Source organism: Petaurus breviceps, unplaced genomic scaffold, assembly GCF_028583685.1.
Source record: "Petaurus breviceps papuanus isolate PSGF00001 unplaced genomic scaffold, PetGlider_PUasm1.0 164, whole genome shotgun sequence".
Taxonomy (NCBI): Eukaryota; Metazoa; Chordata; class Mammalia; order Diprotodontia; family Petauridae; genus Petaurus; species Petaurus breviceps.
The window spans coordinates 1,413,421-1,438,520 of NW_027185735.1; the positions used below are offsets into that span (position 1 = coordinate 1,413,421).

At 36.5% G+C, this 25,100-nt stretch overlaps 1 protein-coding gene across 1 annotated transcript in view; it reads left to right on the top strand.

Moving 5' to 3' along the window:
• MDGA2 (MAM domain containing glycosylphosphatidylinositol anchor 2) overlaps window positions 1–25,100 on the top strand; it is a 990,863-nt gene that overhangs the window by 685,914 nt on the left and 279,849 nt on the right. The window contains exon 10 of the mRNA XM_069082199.1: window positions 20,081–20,229. Within this exon, the coding sequence (XP_068938300.1) occupies window positions 20,081–20,229 (149 nt within the window). The remainder of the gene's footprint in view (window positions 1–20,080; window positions 20,230–25,100) is intronic.

Genomic DNA, 25,100 nt, shown 5'->3' on the forward strand with positions numbered 1-25,100 from the left:
GTAGGTGATCCTTGGTTGTAACCTGAGCTCTTTTGCCTTGTGGAAAATTAAATTCCACTGCCTCCGATCTTTCAGTGTAGAGGCTGCCAAATCCTGTGCAACCCTTACTGTGGTTCTTCGATATTTGAATTGTTTCTTTCTGGCCACTTGAAGAATTTTCTCTTTTAATTGGTAGTCCTTGAGTTTGGCCACAACATTTCAAGGGCTTTTCAATTTGGGATCTCTTTCAGCAGGTGTCCAGTGGATTCTCTTGATTTCTATTTTACCCTCAGATTCTAGTATCTTAGGGCAGTTTTCCTTAATGAGGTCTTGGAGAATGTTGTCCAGGCTCATTTTTTCATCATGATTTTCTGATAGGCCTATGATTCTCAGATTATCTCTCCCAGATCTGTTTTCCAGGTCAGTTATTTTTCCATTGAGATATTTTACCTCTTTTTCTAATTTTTCATTCTTGTTGTTTTGTTTGACTAATTCTTGGTTCCTCATAGAGTTATTTGTTTCATTTTGGTTGTTTCTGATTTTTAGCAAATCATTTTCCTTGGTTAGTTTTTGGAGCTCCTTTTAAATATCATACACTTTTCTTTTTAAGGAGTTGTTTTCTTCATCATATTGTTTTTCTAATTTTGCAATTTTGATTGTCAAGAATTATTCATTTTGCCTTCTGTCTCATTTGGTTTTCAAAGTTCCTTTTGAGCTCATCTAGGAGAGCTTTCTGTGCTGATGTTTCAGCTGTGGGTGTGGAGTCCCCATTGTTTCCCTTGGAGTTTGGTTCCTCCCTCTGAGGATAGTAGGACTCCAGAGTCTTTGTATTCTGCTTTCTACTCATTTTGAGGCAGGGCCCTAGCCACACCCTTCCTCTAGGGTTTCCTAGACTTTACTGTTGAGGTTTTTGCCCTGTGGCAACAGCTACTATGTTTTCAGGGTGGTGGTAGGAGCAGTCTGGGTTAACTCTGCCATCCTGGTCCTGGGAAGTCCTTATAAGGGGCTTTAAAAAAAAAAGTCTGGGCTATGGAGTGGTAGTCCCAGGATTATTTGCTGTCCTGGACAGGGGCCCTGCATTTGGTTCTTACCTTTCTCTTTCCAGTCCCAGCCCTTTAGTGAAAGACCTGGTAGTGGCCCTTGTGGTTGGTGGGACAACTTGCCCCCCTTGTTGGTAAGGCCTCCTCCTGGCCTACCCTGTGCCGTCGCCTCCCAGCATGCCCCTGTGCACAGCCCTGTCGCCTCCCAGCCTGCCCCTGCATGCTGATTTTAAGAATTTCTAATTTGATATTTAATTGGGTAATTATAATTTGCTCTTTTCTAGCTCTATTTAGTTCCATGCCCATTTATCTCCTTATTTATTTCTTTTTCAAAATTTTGTTTTAGACTCTAATGCCAGGACACAAATACAGAATAGAAAAAAAAGAAGCAAAACCATATCATAAACTTAAATATTGGAACTTAAATACAAAGTAAGAAGGAAAAAATACATGTCATGTGCATAGCAGAACATAAGAGAGGATTCAAAATATGTAACAATAAATTTTCATTTCAAGGAAGCCTTTATGATATGTAACACTCATTGTGTTGGAGTCATCTCCAGTCATCCTGATGAATATCTGATCACTGGATCCAGATGGTTCTAGAGGAGAAAGTGAGGCTCGTGAACTTGCACAGCCTTGCCTCACTCAAAACAAAGTCGGTTGCAAATCATATCATCATTTCCCTGATGGTCTTCTTTGAAAACAACAGGCAAATGCAATCTGTAAGTAGACCCAGCTGCCTGAATTGGAATGAAGCTAGTTGGATAACTCAGTTCATCCTCTCCCTCTCCTTTTCCTTTCTAAAGGAAGGCAAATTTTGATGGCTAGATGCTGCCCACTTAATTTGAGGTTTCCTGGCTACATTCCTTCCTTCCTTCCTTCCTTCCTTCCTTCCTTCCTTCCTTCCTTCCTTCCTTCCTTCCTTCCTCCCTCCCTGCCTCCTTCCCTACTTCCCTCCCTCACTTCCTCCCTTCCTTGCTTTCTTCCTCCCTCCTTTCCTCTCTTTCTTTCTTTTTCTTTCTTTCTTTCTTTCTTTCTTTCTTTCTTTCTTTCTTTCTTTCTCTCTTTCTCTATCTCTTTCTTCTTCTGTGTTTCTCTCTCTCTTTTTCTTTCTTTCATTCTTTCTCAAAGCTTTAGACCCAATTCACTCTGAAGCTCAATGATTGGACCACAATAGGTCCCTACCCAAGTTCCACTTAGTGATTGTATTTTGGGTGCCCTTGGCTTCACAGTCAATGTCAATTTTAACTGTTTCTCTTTGGAACAGCAACCCTGAGGGTCTTCATCTCCCAACTTGATTTCTTTCTCTTTTTTCCTAATGAAAGAAGCTATCTCTTGACTCACTTCTTAAAGAGGCCTATTTACTCCATGGGCATTACCTCACTTTAAGTGAGGATTTGAAAAGGTCTGAAAAGGCCAGGGTTCCCCATTCCATTCTGGGTCATCTCCAGTCATCCTGAATCATCCAGTCATCACTGGATCCAGATGGCTCTGGAGGAGAAAGCAAGACTGGTGACCTTACACAGTCCTCATTCATTCAAAGCAAAGTCAACTGCAAGTCATGTCATTATTTCCAAGGTGCCATGGTCCTTTTTGAAAATAAAGGACACACACACACACACATACTCGTTGTGTTGATAATTGTCCATCTTTCCTTTGCTTCCTTGTGAGTTTTCTTTTGTTCTCTGTTGTGCACTTTTTTACTTTGTTCTTTTTGCCCTCTCCCCAACCTCCCCCCAGAAGGCTACAATAAAATTTAGATATGTTTCTCTATAGCTATAGATATATACATATACATATATACATACATACATATATAGACATATACTTTTCCAAACTTATTCTATTCATGATCCATGGTTTGTTTTTTTTTTCAAATGTATGATTATACCTCTTCTTTCCTATTGCTCCTGCCTCCTCTACTCTACTTCTACCCACTACCTTACAACTTGGCTACCCCTCTCCAAGGATCCCTCCCAGATCCTCCCACTCCCATGAATCCAAACATCCTTCTGTATCTCTATTTCACCTAATCCCTCACCCTCTTCCTAAAGACCGCTTCTTTGTCCTTTCCTCCCTCCCTATGCCCCTACCATTTTATTTCGTCTGAATTTAGAAGACTTCTATACTCTTCTAAATATATATGTATTGTTCCCTCTTAAAACCATTCCTGATGAAAGCAGATTACCAGAACTACCAGCCCTTCTCCCCCATCTAATTCCCGTGTCAATTCTTCCTTTTTCACCTCAAATAATTACTTTTTAAGGGGTTCCTAAATGTTTTTTCTTTTTAAATTCACATAATTCTTAGGTTTACCCCCAATCTTTCTAATGAACTACCCAATAATAAGAAGAATCTTAGACATTCATTTTACATTTTATGTATATAAAACATGAAGAGTCTGTCCTTATGTATTCCTTATAATCAGTCTTTGTAATATGCTTTATATTTCTCTTGCCTCTTATATATTGAATCTTCTATTAAGTTGAGGATATTTTTTGAACAAAGTCTTGAAAGTATGAGGTTTTTATCAAATGTCCATTTTTTTCATTCAGGATAATATTTGCTTTGCAGATTATGATATTTTTGGCCAGAGCCCCAGTTCTTTTTTCCTTTGATATGTTGTGTTCCAAGACCTGTGGATCTTTAATATGTCTGCTGCTAGGTCTTATGCAATTCTAATTGTGGCACCATCACATTTAGACTATTTTAATCTTGATCCTTTTAATATTTTTCCTTGAACTGAGGATTTCAGAATTTGACTGTGATATTCTTATGAGTTTTCCTCATAGGACCTCTTTTAAGTGGTGATTGATTAATCTTTTCTATTTCTGCTTTCCCTCCTTGTACTAATGCTTCAGAAAGACAATTTTCTTTGATTATTTCTTATATTATTGTATCAAGATTCTTTTTTATTGTAACATTCAGTTAGTCCATTATTTTAAAATTTTCTCTTGATCTTCTCTCCCAATCTGTTGTTTTTCTTATAAGGTGTTTCACTTTCTCTTCTACTTTTTCACTATTCACATTTTGTTTAATCATTTCTTGATCTCTTATAATTTCACTCGTTTCACTTTGCCAAATTCTAATTTCCAAGGTACCGTTTTCTTCCTTCAGGTTCTGGATATCCTTTTCTAGGTGGTTAAATTTCCTTTCATGCCCTTCTTGTTTTTCTTGTATTATTCTTATTTTCTCTTTGAGCTTTTCCTCTATCTCTGTCATTATATTTTTAAAATTCTTTTTAAAGACCTTCTGTGAATTCTTTGTGATCAGGTTTCCATCTAACATTGCTCTTTGGGGGTTTCTTTACTTCAGTATCCTCCTTTGAAGATAAACCCTGGGCATCTCTATTCCCATAATAGGTTTCTGTGGTTGAATTCTTTCTCCTTTGCCTGTGCATTTTTTGAGGTGATAACTTAATTATTTGTAGTTACCTGTATCTCTGGTGTATGAGAAATGGTGCCTCATTCCTCAGATTTTCAGTTCTTCCCTCTAACCTGAAACCAAAGCCAAAACTCCAACTTCCTGTAAATGCCCACAGCCCAGGTCTTTCTACCCCACTGCTTTGGCATTCACTGGGCTTGTGCTGGTTCCTTCTTACCCCACTACTCTATGCTAGCTCTGGTGTTCCTGGTCAGCAGAAGTTCCCTCCATCTTCCTGGGCTCAGATAGCCAACTCCCCTCACTATCCCAGGGGTAAAAGTTCCTGTGGCTGGAACTAAGGCAGCCTCTCAAACGAATGAAGCACAGGGTTTGCCTCTTCTTGTTTAAGAGGGTAGAGTCTTGCTGTTAAAATGAAACATAGACTGGAAGTGTTACTCTTCACAGGGACAAAACCCAGTCCTTGAATTTTTCTACTGATCTTCTCAAATTGTTGCAGGAGGACACTGGTTATGCCTGTGTTCTTATTTATGTCCAACAGCACTTTTTTTGCCCTAAGATGCTATTTTAACTCTTTTGTGGGGAAAATCTTGAGAGCTTGGAATTTTCTACTCTGCTATCTTCCCAGAATCTTCTCTCCACTGATGTCATTTTTCTTATGCAGTAAATAAAAGATATAAAATTTTACATAATTTTGGTATGTTGTCTTATTATTTTCATTCTCTTTTTGGGACCATTTCAGGAAGTGATCAGTGGATGCTTTCGACACATATTTTGCCCTGTGGTTCTAAAACATCAGGGCACTTTTCTTTGAGAGCTTCCTGGAGGATGATTTCTAGGTTCTTACTTTGATGATGGCTTTCAGGTAGTCGAATAATTTTTAAATTATCTCTCCTGGATCTATTTTCCAGATCAGTGTTTTTTCCCATGAGATATTTAACATTGCCTTCTATTCTTTCATTTGTTTGTATCTGTTTAACAGCATCTTGCTTTCTCATAAAGTCATTAGCTTCCATTTGCTCCAATCTAATTCTGAAGCAAAAATTCTCCTCAGCGAGCTTTTTTTTAAATGCTTTATTAACTTCTGATTTACATCATTTGTTTCCACCAGATTTTGAGTTACAAATTTTCTCGCCATTTTCCCCCTACCCACTGCCCCAAAATAGCAGTCTCAGAGTATATCCCCTCCTCCAATCTGCTCTCTGCCATATATTCTCCCATAATCCTTTCTACTTTTCTAGTGGATCTCTATGTCTCAGTGCCTGTATACTTTATTTCCCAATTATTGTAAGATGGTATTAATAATAGTGTGTGTTTGTATACATATATGTATATGTATACAAACACACACATATATATATACATATATATATATATACATATATTTGAATATTTGATTTTAAAACTTTCAATTACAGATTCATTCCCTTCCTTCCTTGTCACCCACCCTTACTGGGAAGATAAGAAGTTCAGTATAGGTTTTACATGTGTGGCTAATGTAAAACAATAACATAGTAGATATACTGTAAAAGAATGACTATATTTCCCTCCCTCTTATCCCACTTCCCACTTGTTCTATTCTCTGCATTGATCCCATCTATTTTCAAAAGTGAGTGCTTCCAACTTACCTCCCCCCCCCACCCTACCCTCCCTTCTCTTCCCCCCCCTCTCCCCCCCCCCCATTCTCCTGGATGGTGAGATACCCTATTTAGTGTGTATTTCACTCCCTCCTCAAGTCAAATTCAATGGGAATAAGGTTGACCCATTTCCTTTTGCCTTCCTATTCTTCCCTGCCATTGTAACCATTTTCCTTTGCCTCTTCTATATGAGATAGTTTACCCGCATCTGTCTCTCCCCATCTCCTCTCATTATATTCCTCTCACCTCTTAATTTCACCTTTTAAGTACCATTCCTTCCTGTTAAATTGTTCCTGTGCCCTCTATCTATCTATACCTGTAAACATATATACACACATTCACATATGTATTCATATGCCCATATACCCTCATATATAGACAAATATATATATTTCTAATCCTTTCAACTCTGAGAAAAGTTTCCTAAGTTATAATTATTGTTGTTCCATGTAGGAATGTTAATCTTTCAACTTTGATAAGTTCCTTATGATTCCTTTTCCCTGTTCACCTTCTCAAGCTTCTCTTGCTTCTTGCATCTGAATGTCAAATTTTCTATTCAACTCTGGTTTTTTCAGCAAGAATGCTTGAAAGTCCTCTATTCCACTGAATGACCATATTTTCCCCTGAAACATGATACTCAGTTTTGCTCGGTAGGTGACTCTTGGTTTTAATCACAGCTCCTTTGCCCTCTGGAATATCATATTCCAAGCCCTTCGATCGCTCAGTGTAGAAGCTACCAGATCCTGGGTTATCCTAATTGTGTTTCCACAATATTCAAATTGTTTCTTCGTGGCTGCTTGTAATATTCTCTCCTTAATCTGGGAATGCTGCAACCTGGCTATAATATTCCTAGGAGTTTTATTTTGGGGATCTTTTTCAGGAGGTGATCGGTGGATTCTTTCAACCTCTAATTTGCCGTCTGGTACTAAAACATCAGGGCAGTTTTGTTTGAGAACTTCCTGGAGGATGATTTCTAGGGTCTTACTTTGGTCATGGCTTTCAGGCAGTCCAATAATTTTTAAATTATCTCTCCTGGATCTATTTTCCAGGTCAGTGGTTTTTCCCATGAGATATTTCACATTGCCTTCTATTCTTTCATTTGTTTGGATCTGTTTAACAGCATCTTGATTTCTCATAATGTCATTAGCTTCCATTTGCTCCAATCTAATTCTGAAGCAATGATTCTCCTCATTGAACTTTGGAGATTATTTTTCCATCTGGCAAATTTGGCTTTTTAAGGCATTATTCTCCTCATTTCCTTTATGGGCCTCCTTTGCCATTTGAGTCAGTCTGTTTTTTAAGGTATTATTTTCCTCAGTCATGCTGTTGGCTCTCATTTCATAATTTTCTTGTATTGTTCTCATTTCTCTTCCCAATTTTTCCTCCACTTCTCTTATTTGGTTTTCAAAAGTTTTCTTAAGGTCCTCTATGGCCTGTAACCAGCTTGTATTTTTCTTTGAAGCTTTTGGTGCAGGAGTTCTGACTTCACTGTTTTCCTCCTTTTCCATGCTTTGCTCCTTTTTGTCCCCCAAATAAGAGTGTATTGTTGGAATCTTCTGTCTGCTTTGTTTCCTTTGCCTGCTCATTTTGCCCCTCAATTACTTGACTTTTGGGCTTTTTGCCACAGTAGGATTCTGCCACCAGACAGGGAAGCTTTCGTTCCAAATGCTGGGGTTTTCTCAGATGCCCGAGGTATTAGGTCTCCACATGCTCTGGCAAGCTGGACATACACCCCAGAACCTCCACCCTAGACTGCAATCCAGATACAAGCAGGTTAAAGCAAGAGGTAGTATCCCTCAGACTGGTGCTTGGTTCCCCTACACTCTGCAGGCCAGGAGCTGAACCCCCCACCTGGCACTGGCTGGCTGTGCAGGAGTCTCAGTGGCTTTTCACCCTGGGGGTAAAAGCCATGCACTCCCACTTACTGCTCCCAATGTCCAGATTGTACTGACCTCTCACTTTGTCCTTTGTGTCTATGTTTTGGTAAATCTGGAAAAGGCCACAGCTGCTGCTGATCTGGAGTCCCTCTGTGCAGTGGCTGGTCAGGCCCCGCCCCACCATTCCTGCCGGCCTGCCAGGCTGTCCACAGCAGGAGGTTACCTTCTCTGTGTCATTTTGTGGGTTCTGCAGCTCCAAAGTTTTTTTTAGAGTCCCCTTTTTACATGGATTTGGGAGGGTTGAAGCCGGAGCCATGGGAAGGTCGTGCTTCTACTCTGCCACCTTGGCTCTGCCCCCTTCCTCAGTGAGCTTTTGAGATTCTTTCTCCATCTGGCAAATTTGGCTTTTTAAGGCATTCTTCTCCTCGTTGCCTTTGTGAGCCTCTTTTGCCAATTGAGTCAGTCTGTTTTTTAAGGTGTTATTTTCCTCAGTCAGGCTGTTGACACTCATTGTAATTTTCTTACATCATTCTCATTTCTCTTCCCCTTTTTTCCTCCACTTCTATTATCTGCTTTTTAAGGTCCTCTATGGCCTGTAACCAGCTCATATTTTCCTTTGAAGCATTTGGTGCAGCAGTTGTGACTTCACTGTCTTCCTCCTGTTCCATGCTTAGCTCCTTTTTGTCCCCAAAATTGGAGTCTAATGTTGGAGTCTTCTGTTTGTTTTGCTTCTTTGTCTGGCCGTGTCAGCCATCAGTCACATGTCCCCTGAGCTTTTTGCCACGGTAGGACTCAGTCACCAGACAGGGGAGCTTTTGTGTCAAAAGCTGTGGTTTTATCAGCTGCTGGAGGTATTAGATGGGTGCCCTCTCTGAGGCCTCCACACACTCTGGCAAGCTGGACACACATCTGAGGACCTCCACCCTAGACTGAAATCCAGATCCAAAAAGGTTAATGTAAGAGTAATTACCCTTCAGAGTGGTTTCTTGGTCCCCTGACACTCTGCAGGCCAGAAGGTGAAGTTTCACGTGTCACTGGCTGGCTGTGCTACTGTCTCAGCAGCTTCTCACCCCAGGGGCAAAAGCGGATGCACTCCCTCTTACTGGGGCCCAAAATCCAGACTGCACTGACCTCCCACTTTGTTCTTCTCATTTTATTGTTGATAATTCTGAATACAGCCACAGCTGCTGCTGATCTGGAGTCCCTCCTGCTAGCGGCTGGTCAGACCCACCCTGGTGCTAAAACCTCTGGCTCAAAGCAGGCCTGGGCTCGGCTCCCAGAGTGCTGTGCTGGCCACTTGCTGCCGGCCTACCGGCCTGTCCTCAGCAGGAGGTTAGCTTCTCTGTGTCATTTTCTGGGTTCTGCAGCTCCAAAGTTTGTTCAGAGTTCCCTTTTTACATTGATTGTGGAAGGTGGATACCAGAGCCGCTTGGAGGCCATGCTTCTACTGCGCCATCTTGATTCCTTGATAATTTCTTGAAGGATGATTTATAGGTTCTTCTTTTTTTGGATCATGTCTTTTAAATAGTTCAATACTTTATAAATTATCTCTCCTGGATCTATTTTCCAGGTCAGTGTTTTTTTCCAATGAGATATTTCATATTGCCTTCTATTTTTTCATTTGTTTGGATTTGTTTAATAGTATCTTGATTTTCCATAAAGTCATTAGCTTCCATTTGCTCCAGTGTAATTGAGAAGGAATGATTCCCTTCAATGAGCTTTTGAAATTCTTTTTCCATCTGGCAAATTCGGCTTTTTAAGGCATTCTTCTCACTAGCTTTTTGTGCCTTTTATTGCCATTTCAATTAATCTATTTTTAAGTCATTATTTTCTTCAGTCAGGTTGTTGACTCTCTTTTCATGATTTTCTTGCATCATTCTCATTTCTCTTCCCATTTTTTCTCCCACTTCTCTTTCCTGATTTTAAAAACCCATCTTGAACTCCTTCATGGCTTGTAATCTGTTCATATTTTTCTTAGAATCTTTTAGTGCAGGAATTCTGACTTTGTTGTCTTCTTTCCATTTCATGCTTTGATACTTTTTGTCCCATAAAAAGGAATCCAAAGTTGCATTGCCATGCTTGTTTTGCTTGCTTATGTTGCCACTGAATTACTTGACTTTTGAGCTCTTTGCCACAGTAGAACTCTGCTTCCAAAGAGGAGAGCTTTGTCTCAAATCACTGGGGTTTTCACAGCTGCTGGAGCTATTAGGAAGGCACCATCTCTACATCATCCACAAACTCTGGTTTACTGGTCACACATGTCAGGGCCACCTCCCAATATAGAAATCCAGGTCAAAGTAAGAGTGATTACGCTCTGAATGCTAGCTTGGTCCCCCTACAATCTGCAGTCCAGGATCTCTGAAGCAGACACATGGAGGCAGCTGTATGGCTGTTGCATCTCTACTTCTTCTCACTCCAGGGCCAGAGGATAGACTGTGCCTCTGTAATGCCCAATTCCAACAGATTTCTACACTGACCTTTTACCTTTTCTTTGACATTTCTGGGTTGATATTTCTGGAAACCGCCACAGCTGCTGGTGATACACTCTCCCAAAGTCCACTCCAGATACTGCTGGTAGGGGCTTCCCTGAGGCTAAAACCTTGTGATTATGTGGGGCTGGGCTCAACTCCCAGCACACTGTGATGGACTCTTACTGTCTGCCAGCCAGGCTGCCTTCAGAGGGAAATTTGTTTCTCTGTCACTTTGGGGGTTTTGTAGTCCTAAAATATGTTTAGAGTTATATTTTATAGGTATTTGAGGTGGTTATGGGGGGAGTTCACATATTTTTCCTGATTCTATGCTGCTATTTGTCCCTGCCCCTCCACCATCATGTTTAAATTATTTTATACTTGTTGTTTTTAATGTTTTATCTTTGAGCTGGACATTTTGTAATTTGACAATTATATTCCTATAACTTGTCCTCAGAGTTCTCTTTTATGTGGTAATAAATGGATATTTTTTATTTATACTTTTCCTCCTATTTCTAATGTTGCCAGACAATTTTCTTTTTCTTTTGTAAAATTTATTTTTAATTTACTTTTATGGTATAACATTCAGTTCCACAACTTTTGAGTCCCAAATTGACCCACATTCCCTCTACTTCCCACTGACCCCCCCATCGAAGCATGAAATCCTATATAGGTTTTAAAGATACCTTCCCACTAATCATTTGTCAAGTCATAAAGAAGAATTATAACCAATGGGATGAATAAGAAAAAAGAAGGAACAAAACAAAACAAAAAATAGAGGGTGCAAGTAGTTTGCTTCAATCTGCATTTAGACTCTATAAATCTTTTTCTGGATATTGATAGCCTCTTTTATCATGAGTCCTTTGGAGTTGTCTTATAACCTTGAATTGCTGAGATGAGCCCATTTGTTCAAAGACAGTCATCACAGACACAGTATGTCTGTAGTATGCAGTATTTAGTATGTTTCTAATTATGTACAGTGTTCTCCTGGTTCTGCTTCTCTCACTCAACATCAGTTAATATAAGTTTCTCCAGGTTACTATGAAGTCCATCTTATCCTCATTTCTTACAGCACAATAGTATTCCATTACATACCACAACTTATTTAGCCATTAACCATTTTGGGGGCATTCCTTTGATTCTTTGTCACCACAAAAAGAGATGATGTAAATATTTTTGTATATACAGTTCCTTTTCCCATTTGTATGATCTTTTGGGATAAAGCCCTAGACGTGGTATTGATAGGGCAAATGGTAACTGCATTTTATAGCCCCTTTGGCATAGTTCCAAATTGTTCTCCAGAATGTTTGGATCAGTTCACAACCTGCCAAAAATGCATTAGTGTTCCAATTTTTCCAATCCTCTCCAGCATTTATCATTTTCCTGTTTTGTTATGTTAGCCAAGCTAACCTGTGAGATGTGGTATCTCAGAGTTATTTTGATTTGTGTTTCTCTAATCAATAGTGATTTAGAGCATTTTTTCACATGATTTCTATATCTTTAGTTTTTTTCTCTGAAAACAGCTTGTTCATATCCTTTGACCATTTGTCAATTTGAGAATTGCATGCATTCTTATATATTTAACTCAGTTCTCTGTATATTTTAGAAAGGAGACCTTTTTCAGAGACATTGGTTGTAAAAATTCTTTCCCAATTTTATGATTCCCTTCTAATCTTGGTCACATTGATTTTGTTTGTACAAAAACTTTTCAATTTAATATACTCAAAATTATTCACTTTACATTTTGTAATTTTCTCTGTGTCTCATTTGTTCATAAATTCTTTCTGTTTCAATAAATGTGAGAGGTATATTATTCCTTGCTCTCCCTGATTGTTTGCTATATCAGTCTTTATATCTAGATCATGCGACCATTTAGACTTTATTTTGGCATATGGCGTAAGATATTTGTCTATGCCCAGTTTCTGTCATACTATTTTCTAGTTTTCCCAGCAGGTTTTCTCAAATAGTGAGTACTTATCCTAGAAGCTTGGGTCTTTGTGTTTATCAAACAGTAGATTACTATTGTCATTGACAATTAGGTCTTCTATACCTAATCAATTCCATTGATCCACTAATCTATTCCTGAGTCAGTACCCAGTAGTTTTGGTGACTGCTGCTTTACAGGAAGAGTTTAAAGTCTGATATGGCTAGGCTACCTTCCCTAGTATTTCTTTTCATTTACTTTCTCAATATTCTGAAACTTTTTTTCTTCCCGATGAATTTTGTTACTATTTTTTCTAGCTATTTAAAATATTTTTTTTGTATATTGATCTGTATTGCACTAAATAGGTAAACTAATTTAGGTAAAATTGTCATTTTTATTATATTAGCTTGACCTAGCCACAAGCAAATGATGTTTTTTTTCCCCAATTATTTAGATCTGACTTTGTGTGAAAAGTGTTTTGTAACTGTGTTCATATAGTCCCTAGGATTGTTTTTGTCAGGTAGACCCCCAAATATTTTATAATGTCTATAGTAACTTTAAATGGAATTTATTTTTTCTTGCTGTTGTTCTTCCTTAAAATATATATAGGAATGTTGAGGATTTGTGTGGGTTTATTTTATACTTTGCAAATTTGCTGAATTTATTTATTATCTCAATATTTAATATTTCTAGCACCAAATTAGATAGCAGGGATCACAGTGGACATCCTTGTTTCACAAGTGATCTTATTGGAAATGCTTCTAGTTTATCCCCATTACATATAATGTTTGCTGATGGTTTTAGATGCTATTTATTATTTTTAAGGAAGACTCCATTTATCCCTATGTTTTCTAGTGTTTTTAATGGAAATGAGTATTGTACTTGTCAAAACGTTTTTCCGCATCTTTTGAGATGATCAAAAGCTTTCTACTAGTTTTGTTGTTGATATGATTGATTATTCTGATAGTTCTTCTAGTATTGAACCAGCCTTTTATTCCTGTAATAAATACTACTTGATCAAAGTGTATTATTCTTGTGATAAGTTGCTGTAATCTTTTTACCGATGTTTTATTTAAAATTTTTGCATCTATATCCATGTAGGAAGTTGGTCTATAATTTTGTTTCTCTGTTTTGGCTCTTTCCAATTTAGGTATCAATACCATATTTGTATCATTATAAAAGAATTTGGTAGGACTCCTTCTTAACTAATTTTCCCAAAAAGTCTATAAAATATTGGAACTAATGGTTCTTTAGATTTTTGATAGAATTCATTTGTAAATCTATCTGAAACTGAAGATTTTTTCCCCAGGAAGTTCATTGATGGCATGTTCAACTTCATTTTCTGAGATGGGGTTATTGAAGTATTTTAATTCCTCTCCAGCTAATCTGGGCAACTTACATTTTTATAGATATTCATCAATTTCATTGATTGTCAAATTTATGGGCATACAAATGGGCAATATTATTCCTAGTTATTTTTTAAATTTCCTCTTCATTGGAAGTAAATTCACCTTTTTCATTTTTGATACGTCTAACTTGGTTTTCTTTCTTTTTTTTTATAAAATTAACTAAAGGTTAATATTAATTTTAATTAAATTAATTTTAATTTAAGGTTAAGTTTTATTGATTTTTTTCATAAAACCCACTCTCAGTTTTATTTATTAGTTCAATACCTTTCTTAATTTCAATTTTATTATTCTCCACTTTGGTTTTCATTATTACTAATTTAGTATTTAATTGGGATTTTAAGTTTGTTCTTTTTCTAACTTTTTCAGTTACATGTTCAATTCATTGATCTCCTTTTCCTCTATTTTATTCATGTAAGCATTCAGAGATAGAAAAGTTCCCCTAAGAACTGCTTTCACTACATCCCACAAGTTTTGGTATGTTGTCTCATCATTGTCATTCTCTTGAATGAAGTTGCTGATTGTTTCTATGATTTCTTGTTTAACTCACTCATTCTTATTGTGTCATGAACTGCAAAGGACACATTTAATATTTCTGCCATTGTGCACTGGATTGTGAGGTTTTTATATTGTAATACACAGTCAATTTTTGTGTATGTGCTATGTACCACTGAGGCGATGGTATATTCCTTTTTACCCTCATTCAATTTTCTCCAGAGCTTTAACATATCAACTTTTCTAAAATTCTATTCACCTCCTTAACCTCTTTATTGTTTATTTTAAGGTTAGATTTATTAAGTTCAGAGAGGGGGATGCTGAGATCCCCCACTAGTATCACTTTGCTCTCTACTCTGTAGAGTGGCTGCAGAGGAATTTTAAGCTGATTCTAAATGGTTTTACTTTTTAAATTCATATTCTCAGGTTTACCCCAATCTTTCTCATAACCTAATCCAATTATATATATATATATATTATAATATATGTATATATATTATAATATATATATATTATATAATAAGTCTTTGTTATTTGCCTTATATTTCTTTTGGTTCTTATATGTTGAATCTACTATTAATTTCAGGATTTTTTTTTAAAGAAGTGTTAAAATTCTGAGAGTTTATCAAATGTCCATTTTTTCCCATTCAGGATAATATTTAACTTTTCAGGGTATAATATTTTTTGCCTGAAACCCCAGTTCATTTGTTGTTTGATATGTTGTGTTCCAAGACATGTGGTACATTAATGTGTCTGCTGCTAGGTGTCTAATTCTAATTGTGGCACCATCATATTTAAATTATTTTAATCTTGATGCTTTTAATATTTTTTCCTTGAACTGGGGATTTCAGAACTTGACTATGGTATTGCTATGAGTTTTCCTCATAGTATCTCTTTTAAGTGGTGATTGAAGGATTTTTTTTTCTATTTCTACTCCCCTCCCCCCTCCCTCTTGTTCTAATGCTTCAGGACAATTTTCTTTGATTATTTCTTGTATTACTGTATCAAGATTTTTTTTGATGGAAACTTTCAGTTAGTCAAATTATTTTTTACTTATCTCTTCTTGATCTGTTCTATAAAACTTTTTTTTCTTATAAGATATTTCACTTTCTCTTCTATTTTTTCATTATCCATATTTTGTTTAATCATTTCTTGATCTCTTACAATTTCACTGGCTTCACTTTGCCAATTCTAATTTTCTTTTTTTCCTTTTTTAAATTTATTTATTTATTTTTAGTTTTCAACATTCATTTCCACAAGATTTTGAGTTACAATTTTTTTCTCCCCATCTTCTCCTACCCCTACCCCCCAAATATTAAGCTCACTGAATATACCTTCCCCCAATATGTCCTCTCTTATATCTTCCCTGTTTCTAGTAGGGTAAGATGATTTCTATACCCCATTGCCTGTATATCTTATTTCCCAGTTGCATGTAAAAACAACAACAACAACAACACCATTTTTTAAACATTTGTTTTTAAAATTTGAGTTCTATTTTCCCTTATAGGTTGTACATGTGTAGTTACCCAAATCATTTCCATAGTTGTTATATTGTGGAAGACTAACTATATTTCCCTCTATTCTATCCCATCCTCCACTTAATCTGTTTTCTCCTTTGACCCTATGCCTTTTCAAAAATGTTTCCTTCTAACTACCCTCTCCCCCAATCTGCCCTCACTTCTATCATTCCCCTTCTTGTCCCCTTACACCTCTGTTTTCCTGTATGGTAAGATACCCAATTGAATATGTATGATATTCCCTCCTTAAGTTAACTTCAATGAGAATAAGGTTGTCCCATTCCCTTTTACCTTCTTTCTCTTCCCCTCCATTGTAACATTTTTCTCTTGTCTCTTTTATATGACATACTTTAACCTAATCTATCTCTCTTTATCTCCTTCTCCCTATAAATTCCTCTATCACCTCTAATTTTATTTTTTACATATCATCCCTTCATATACAAATCATCCAGTGCCTTCTGTCTATGTATACATGAACATGCATATGCACACACTCACATATATACTTACATACATACACCTCTTACATACACACACACACATAAATTCTCCCTTCAACTATCCTCATACTAATAAAAGCTTTATGAGTTACAATGATTATTTTTTTCCATGTAGGAATGTAAATAGTTCAACTTTAACAGGATCCTTATGATTTCTTTCCCCTGTTTACTTTCTCATGCTTCTCTTGCTTCTTGTATTTGAATGTCAAATTTTCTATTCAACTATGTTTTTTTTCATCCAGAATACTTGAAATTCTTCCATTTCATTGAATGACCATATTTTCCCCTGAAACATTATACTCAGGTTTTTCTGGGTAGGTGAATTTTCTTTTTAATCCTAGCTCCTTTGACCTTTGGAACATCATATTCTAAGCCTTTCAATCCCTCAGCACAGAAGCTGCTAGATCCTGTGTTATCCTGATTGCATTTCCATCATAATAAAATTGTTTATTCTTGGCTGCTTTTAATATTTTCTCCTTGTTCTGGGAACTCTGGAACCTGGTTATAATATTCCTAGGATATTTTCTTTTGGGGATATTTTTCAAGAGGCAATTGGCAATGTATCTTGTGGCAATGTATAGAGGCAATGTATCTTGGCAATGTATAGAGGCAATGTATCTTGTGGCCTTCAGCAATCCTCTCAGTCTCTCTATGCCTCCACGAGGGTGCTGCTTCCAAAAAGTTCTTCTGCCTTTCTCTTGTCTCTCCAAATCTATGTCACCAGCTCCTCCCAGTTCAGGACTCTCTTTTCACATCAACAAGTCCATCCCACATGTGGGATTAACAAGCTCTGGGTTTTAACACAATCAATTTGAAAACCAAGCCAATACAGGGGGATTTTTATATTCAATTACTATCACAATGTCCAAGTCATTGATCTCTTCTTTTACTATTTTATTCATGTAAGAAGACGTAAACTTCCCCTAAGAATTGCTTTCATTGCACCATATAAATTCTGATATGTTGTCTCATTATTGTCATTGTCTTGGATGAAATTATTGATTATTTCTATGATTGTTTTTTTTTTCTTTAGGATTAGATTATTTTGTTTCCAATTAATTTTAGTTTATCTTTCCAACGCCATTTATTACATATAATTTTTATTGCATCATGACCTGAAAAGGATGCTTTGAATATTTGTGCCTTTCTCTTTTGGATTTTGAGGTTTTTATACTTTAATATATGGTTACTTTTTTTTGTAGGTTCCATGTACTACCAAGAAAAAATATGTTCCTTTCTATCCCCATACAATTTTCTCCAGAGATCTACAATGTCTGCCTTTTCTAAAATACTATTCACTTCCTTAACTTCTTTCTTGTTTATTTTGTGGTTTGATTTGTTTAGATCAGAGAGGGGAGGTTGGGATCCCCACTAGTATAGTTTTGCTGTCAATTTCTCCCTTACCTTCGCCTCTTAGTATTTGGATGCTCTACCATATGATGTATATGTTTATTGCTTCATTGTCAATGGTGACTTTTAGTAGGATATCATTTCCTTCCTTATCTTTTAATTAGATCTATTTTTGTTTTTGCCTTGTCTGATATCTGGATTGCTATCTCTCCTTTTTATTTTACTTCTAGTATAGAATAATATATTCTACTCCAGTCTTTTTCCTTTACCCTGTGTGCATTCCTGTTTCAAATGTATTTTTTTAAGCAACATATTGAAAAGTTACAATTTTTTTCCCCATTCTGTTATCTGTCTCCATTTTATGGGACAGTTCATGCTAGTTACATTCACAGTTATGATTGCTATATGTGTCTTTCTCTTCATCATATTCCCTACCCCCTCCCCTCTTCCCAGTTTTGCTCTTCTTTCCCCTTTCTCTCATCACTAAGGTTTTGCCTTTGACCACTGCCTCCCTCAGTCTGCTCTCCCTTATATCAGTGGCCCTCTTTCCTTTACCTTCCTTCTTCTTACCTCCTTTCTGTCTGTCCTTCCATTTTCTTTCTCCTTTTTTTCCCTCCAATTGCCTATATGAGAAGTTGGACTTCTCTACCTGAGTATCTTATTCCCTCCTTGAACCAAAACCGATGAGAGTAAAGTTAAAATGATGCTCATTTCCATCCCTTCTTTTCCACTCCTGTAATCTGATTTTCTTCCTTTTCATGTGATATAATTTACCCTTTTCTGCCTCCTCCTTTCCTCTCCTCCCATTACAATCTTTTTTAGTGAATAATCAAGTGTTTTTTTATCATCACATCAAAATCAACTTAAATCCACTCCCTCCCTCTATGTATTTCCCTTTTGTATGATGTAATAAAGATACAGCTCCCAAGAGTTCTATCATCTTCTAAAGTAGCTATGCAAACAATTTGTCCTTATTGAATAGCATGTTTTTTTTTCTTTTCCTGTTTACCTTTTTATATCTCTTTTGAGTCTCATATTTGAAAGACAAATTTTCTGTTGAGCTATAGTCTTTTCTTCAAGAAAGTCTGAAGTCCCCTATTTTATTGAATATCCATCTCCTCACCTAAGTGATTATGCTCAGTTTTGCTGGGTAGTTGATCCTTTGTTGTAATCCAAGCTCCTTTGCCTTATGAAATTGCATATTCCAAGTTCCCCGATCTTTTAATGTAGAACCTTCAAAGTCCTGTGTAATGCTGACTGTCATTCCATAATATTTGAATTGTTTCTTTCTGACTATTAGCAGTATTTACTCCTTCATCTGATAATTGTAGAATTTGACTTCAATATTCTTTGTATTTTTCAATTTGTGATTTCTTTCAGGAGGTGATTGGTGTATTCTTTCAATGACTATTTTATGCTTTGGTTCTAGGAGCTCAGGGAAGTTTTTCTTGATAATTTCTTAAAATATGTTACCCAGGAACTTTTTTTTTCATAATGGATTTCAGGTAGACTATTAATTCTTAAATTATCTCTCCTGGGTCTATTTTTCAGTTGAGTTTTTTCTTTTTTTTTCTTTTAATTTTGTTACTTTTGTTATTGACATAATCAATTATGTTGATAGTTTTCCCTTTTTTTTGCCTTTTGGAGGGGAAGAAGGCAGGGCAATTAGGGTTAAGTGATTTGCCCAAGGTCACATGGCTAGTTAAGTGTTAAGTGTCTGAGGCCAATTTGAACTAAGGTCCACCTGACTGCAGGGTCAGTGCTGAATTCACTGTGTCACCTAGCCACCCCTCAGTTTGTTTTTCTAATGTGGTACTTTACATTTCTTTCTATTTTTCATTCTTTCTGTTTTGTTTGATTTCTTGCTGTCTCTACATCCTTTATTTAAAATATTTTTTGGTATAATTTTATTGCACTTTATTAAAATAGGGGATATATTTAATAGTTGTTCTTCATTTTTCATTCTTTTTATGTCCTACCATAATCTTTTCATTGATATTGTGAAGCCTATTGAATATCTACACTTAGGGATGTTAGAAGGAAGACAAACCAGGAAGACACATAGATAAATAAGGGTCAGCGAGGGTGGGAATATAAAAAAAAGTGATGGAGGTTAAGTGAGGAGAGAGTTCAAACAGGGGAGAAAGTAATCAGAGGTCTAGGAGAAGGAGAATTGGATAAAATACAACTTATACTTAATAGTACTTATTTTGTTCGGTAATTTTTCAGTTGCACCTGACTCTTCATGACCACATTTGGAATTTTCTTTGCAAAGATACTAAAGTGGTTTTCCATATCCTTCTCTAGTTCATTTTACAAATGAGGAAACTGAGGCTAAGGGGTTAAATGATTTGCCCAGGGTCACACAGTTAGTAAGAGTCTGAGTCCAGATTTAATATCAGGTTACCTACTGATCTATCCACTGTGCCACTTGCTCCTTTAAACTGTGTTTTTTTTTTTTTTTTTTTACCATTCAAACCTAATGCATTTTTCTTTACTTTAGGAAAAGCCTATGCTCCTGAATTCTATTATGACACCTATAATCCGGTGTGGCAAAACAGACATCGAGTATATTCCTATAGTCTACAGTGGACTCAAATGAATCCTGATGCAGTGGACCGCATTGTTGCATATCGTTTGGGCATAAGGCAGGTGAGAAAATTAGTTGAAATTCACATTTGATGTCTATTTTCTTTATTTCCCTAAAAGATTCTGTTAAAATTACCTTTCTATTCATGTTCATCCATGTTAGAAATGTGTTGATAGTCATGAAGTGCTTGGGAATCCTTAGAACTAATTATGTATTTTGCAATATGATAATGATTGATTAAAGACTTAGTTCTCTGGATTTTATGAGAAACTTCATCGCTACATACAATAGAAGAATGACATGATATTTGTTGGGGGAAAAACTGCTTTCAAATGTGCCACTCATCTATACAAAACATTCTTTTTTTTTTAAGCAATCAGGGTTAAGTAACTTGCTCAAGGTTACACGACCAGTTATTTCTGGGTGTGGTGCTGAGTATCTGAGCCCAGATTTGATCCCCAGGTCATCCCAACACTGGAGCCGGTGCTCTTACTCACTGAGCCACCTGGCCGCCCCTAAGCAATTGGGGTTAAGTAACTTGCTCAAGGTTACAAGGCCAGGTGTTTCTGGATGGGTGCTAAGTGTCTGAGTCCAGGATTCGATCTCCAGGTCATCCCGACACTGAAGCTGGTACTCTTACTTGCTGTGCTACCTGGCCAACCCATATACAAAACATTCTTATTTCTTATAAAATTAGAAGTCTTACAATTTTTTTTGTTCCAAAGGCTTCAAATTGTAAAGAGTACATTTAAAATACAATTACTAATTCATATACATAAATACTTTAGCAAATAAAGTATAATAGTCTGCTATTCATATATTTGTCTAACAATTTGTAGCTACTTTCACTAACAAAATCACTCATTTTCCAAAATTCAAGTTTCATTCTACTTAAAAAAAGATCTCACATTGAGTTTATCTCCAAGCTCCTTCTCACTGTGCCAAAATCATAAAATCTTTAAGTTGTAGGTGGTCTTAAGGGTCATCTAAATCTACCATATATTCACTGAAAAAATATTTCCTACATTAACCCTGATAGTTGTTCATTTGATCTCTGACATAACATTCTAATATCGAGAAACAACACTCTTCAAGGGATCCAATTCTATTTTTTCCCCTAGATATAAGTGTAAGGAAATATTCAGTTGTGTTGAGGCATTACTCATATGCATCTATCTGTTGTCCTTCTGGATCAGTGGAGATTGCCTACTTCTTTTTTTTCCCATATGACAACACTTTAATAATTTTTCAGATGTCTTTTTCTTTAGAACTGCAAGATCTAGGTCACTGCATCTAATATGCCATATTAACTGAGGCTGAATATAAAGAGGAAGTCATTTCCTTAAAAAATAATAGAATAACTATTTGAACCACTATCTTCTGGCTGAAAATTCAGAACTCTTAATTAAAGACAGGCATCAGGTCTACTTTAAATCAATGTGAGTTATAGGAATATTGATCACAGTTGTCTAATACCTTTTTATAGAGAAGATAGATGCAAAATAATTTTCAAATGGATCTGTGATCTCAATGATCTATAAGCTCCTTCAATCATACAGACTGCAACCCACCTATGCCTACTGATACTATGCTAGTCTTGTTCTCCTATGAGCTCCCCATGTGCCGTGTCCACCAATGTTTGTGAAACCTTCCTTTTTTTCTCTTTTGAGAAGTGATAGCAATAACTGTTTCAGGTTTTTAAAAGTATTTTATGCTTTACAAAATCTTCTCACATAATTGTTCTGGGGTGGGAAGTAAAAATCCAAGTTACAGTAATTTAACCACAATTGCCCTCCAAAAAGCAAAACAAAAAAAAAAATAAAAAAACCGACAAAAAAAAGCCAAGTTACAGAGGTCTGGCTTCTCTCATAAGTTAACAGTAATTCCTCTGACTCCAAATAGTAGAGATCTTATTACAAAAATACCAAACTTATTTATTTGGAAGGATTAGAACTTTTGCAAGCTTTACTGGACTTTGGTTTTTTTGGTTACACAAATATTTTATAAAACTTTTGCTTTAAAATTGAAATGTAAGTAGTTCATTCACTTCTTTTCAAATTAGTTGATTTTTCCCCCATTACTTCTGGAATTCCTTGGTGTGTGTTTGTGTGTGTGTGTGTGTGTGTGTGTGTGTGTGTGTGTGTATGACTGAATTATTTTGATTTCCTATTTCTAACATTATTTCAGATTTTTCATTTTGTAAGATAATTTTGCTCTTGATCTGCCATTTTGCTAATAGTCCACATTATACCTCAGCTTTGTCTGTTAATGATTTCTAATGGTAAAGTGAGTAATCATAAGCAAAAAGAAGTGCTAAAAAGGAAGATAAGAACTCAAAGTTTCATGAGTCAGATAGTTTAGTACTAACAGTCATGCAAGCATTTGATCCATAGCCCCATGTGCACACAAAGAAATGATGGTTCAGGTGTACTGTGTACCAGAGTACTAACATTGAGAGTCCAGATTTCTGGATTTCACATTGCCTGAGTGGGAAGAGAACTTTAGAAGTAATCAATTAGTAAGTGGTCTGAAGTGAAACTCCCCCTTAACCCTGTCCAACTCCACTTTTATCAACTACTAGGGAATTACAATTAGGTAAGTTTGCTAAATTTGCATACCTAACCCTAAATGTACCTGACTATAGGAACTTCCTAATGCATAGAAAGGTTAAACATGAATCAAACATGTAGTTACTTTGTAATTTTAGTGTCTAATAATAAGCCAATTCTGCCAATTTACCTCCATAACTCATATATTCTCTTAGGGAAGCTCCAAGTGCAGGTGTCAGTATGTTTTATCATTGGGAGTGTCAGTGTTAACTGCTCAGATATTGAGGTGCTGACTCAGAGCATCTTGTTATCTACTTGTTTCATGTTACAGAAGAGGGCCAAATCTCTTATTTCCTGATCCTAAACACCAATTGTTGTACCTTCATAGTGGTATTCACCAAAAAGCAAGAGGAGTTGTTAGCCAATGAACATACCCCCTCACTGACTGGCTAACAAGTAGTCTAGGGTGGCTTGCTGGTCTAATACCATTCAGGATAACGAGGTTAGTCTCTCAGTCTGCTCATTGATGGTTTGGGTCATTTCATTGTTTATGATTAGAAATCATAATGTGTGTAAGATAAATTACTAATCATGATTCAGGGTGCAGAAACTTTGAACTTCTAGAAGTAAAAACCAAGGAGGTAAGAGAACGAACTGTTGGAATATTCCCACTGGCAAGTCCTTATTCATTGTAAATCTGTGAATTCAAGAAAAAGAACAGAATATAGATCCTAGGAAACGTGTTCATTTGGGGAGAGGCCAAGGTAATACTTCCCCATCACAAATGTACATTGTGCATAATGGTAGTATAATACCTACACTTCTATTTAATGGCATAATGATTGATGATATAATTTGAAATCCAAATGCTTGTGGAGTCTTAAGATCCCTTCCTTCCTCCCAAATCTTCTGATATTTCTTGAGATATATAACAGATGGACATCAGGTGAGGAATGTGGTCATATAACTTTAACATTTTCAAGAGTTTGCTATCCCATGTTTGATACCCTCTGGGTAGAGACTGTAATAGTGCATCATGTATAATTATGTATATGGGAGACTGTGTGACAAAGAGTAGGTGGGTACTTAATGCATATGGAGTAAAAGTTTCTTCAATCATGATCCTTACAAACACATTTTTGTCTTGGTACTAAAATGTTGCCTTTTTTGGGTCCTAATTGCTGGGTGACCCACCCAATAGGATATTAAGATAGTCACCTTTGAGATAGTCTTATTGTATTTTCAAAGACTGTTGTAAAGTCATTATTCACTGTGTGACAGTAGAGCTGGCAACAATAACAGGAGTCATTGTGACTGGCTAGTCAAAACAATGGCTGTCAGTTAAAAAGCTATTATCAACTATGGCTAGCAAAACAGATCAGGTGGACTCAACAAGAGGTTCTTAAGGTTACCCAGAAATATAATAAACAAGTTAGGTTTCCCTTCTTCCTCTCCATTATTTCTTAGTTTTGTGTTCAGCCCACTGAATAATAATTCATTTTTCTTCTTCTGAAACCCACAATGTGCTTCCTATACCTCCTACTAGGAAAATTTGGGGCACACATCCATCATCCCCTGGAATTCCAAGTTAAACCTCCCCATCTAATTCCAATGTGAAGTAAAGTAGATAGATGAGGGAGGCAATAAAACCCTCATAGCACCTTGCCAAGAAAGGCCTCCTGTGTCAGTATAGTAAAACAGGGTAGAAAGTTTTCTCTTTCTATCCCTAAGAGAGTGGGCAGTGAGGTTAGCATCTGTGATTCCCTGACTTCCTACCACCATGGGATAGTCTGAGAAAAAAAGATACCCCCCCCCATCCCCACCCTCAATTTGGGCTCAGTTTTGAGAAACAGTTGTAAGTGAATATCTTTTACATTTAAGTAAAGTCACAATCCCTCATCTCCAACTATTTATAAATGTGAATTTATCAGATGGACTAGGGGGAAACCCTTAAAAGGACACAGTGGAGTTTAAAGAGAAGACTGTATGAGGGAGTCAATCTAACCATACTTCCCATTGCTTTTTGGAAATGAGAGTTTTTGAGTTGGACCTTTAACTGTTCTTTCTATTGTTCAATTTTCCCACATCTCTGATGGTTCAGTTCTGGATAAAGGTGGTTCAAATAAGAGTAACAGTGTCAGTAGATATGTAATCTGGATATCCAAACCTCCAAGAGATGTGAGTCTCAGGGCCTGTGAATAGTGTCTTGCCCTGACCCTTTCTTATGAGATTTAGAGCTACCCAGTACCCAATGTAGGTGGTTGTCTCAGTCTTGTAAGAAAGCAAGGTTGAACATGCCTCTTTTAGGGTTCACACCAACAATTTCAGGCACCTATGTACACCTATGGTTTTTAACACAGGTTTCCATAATCTTGGGGATAAAA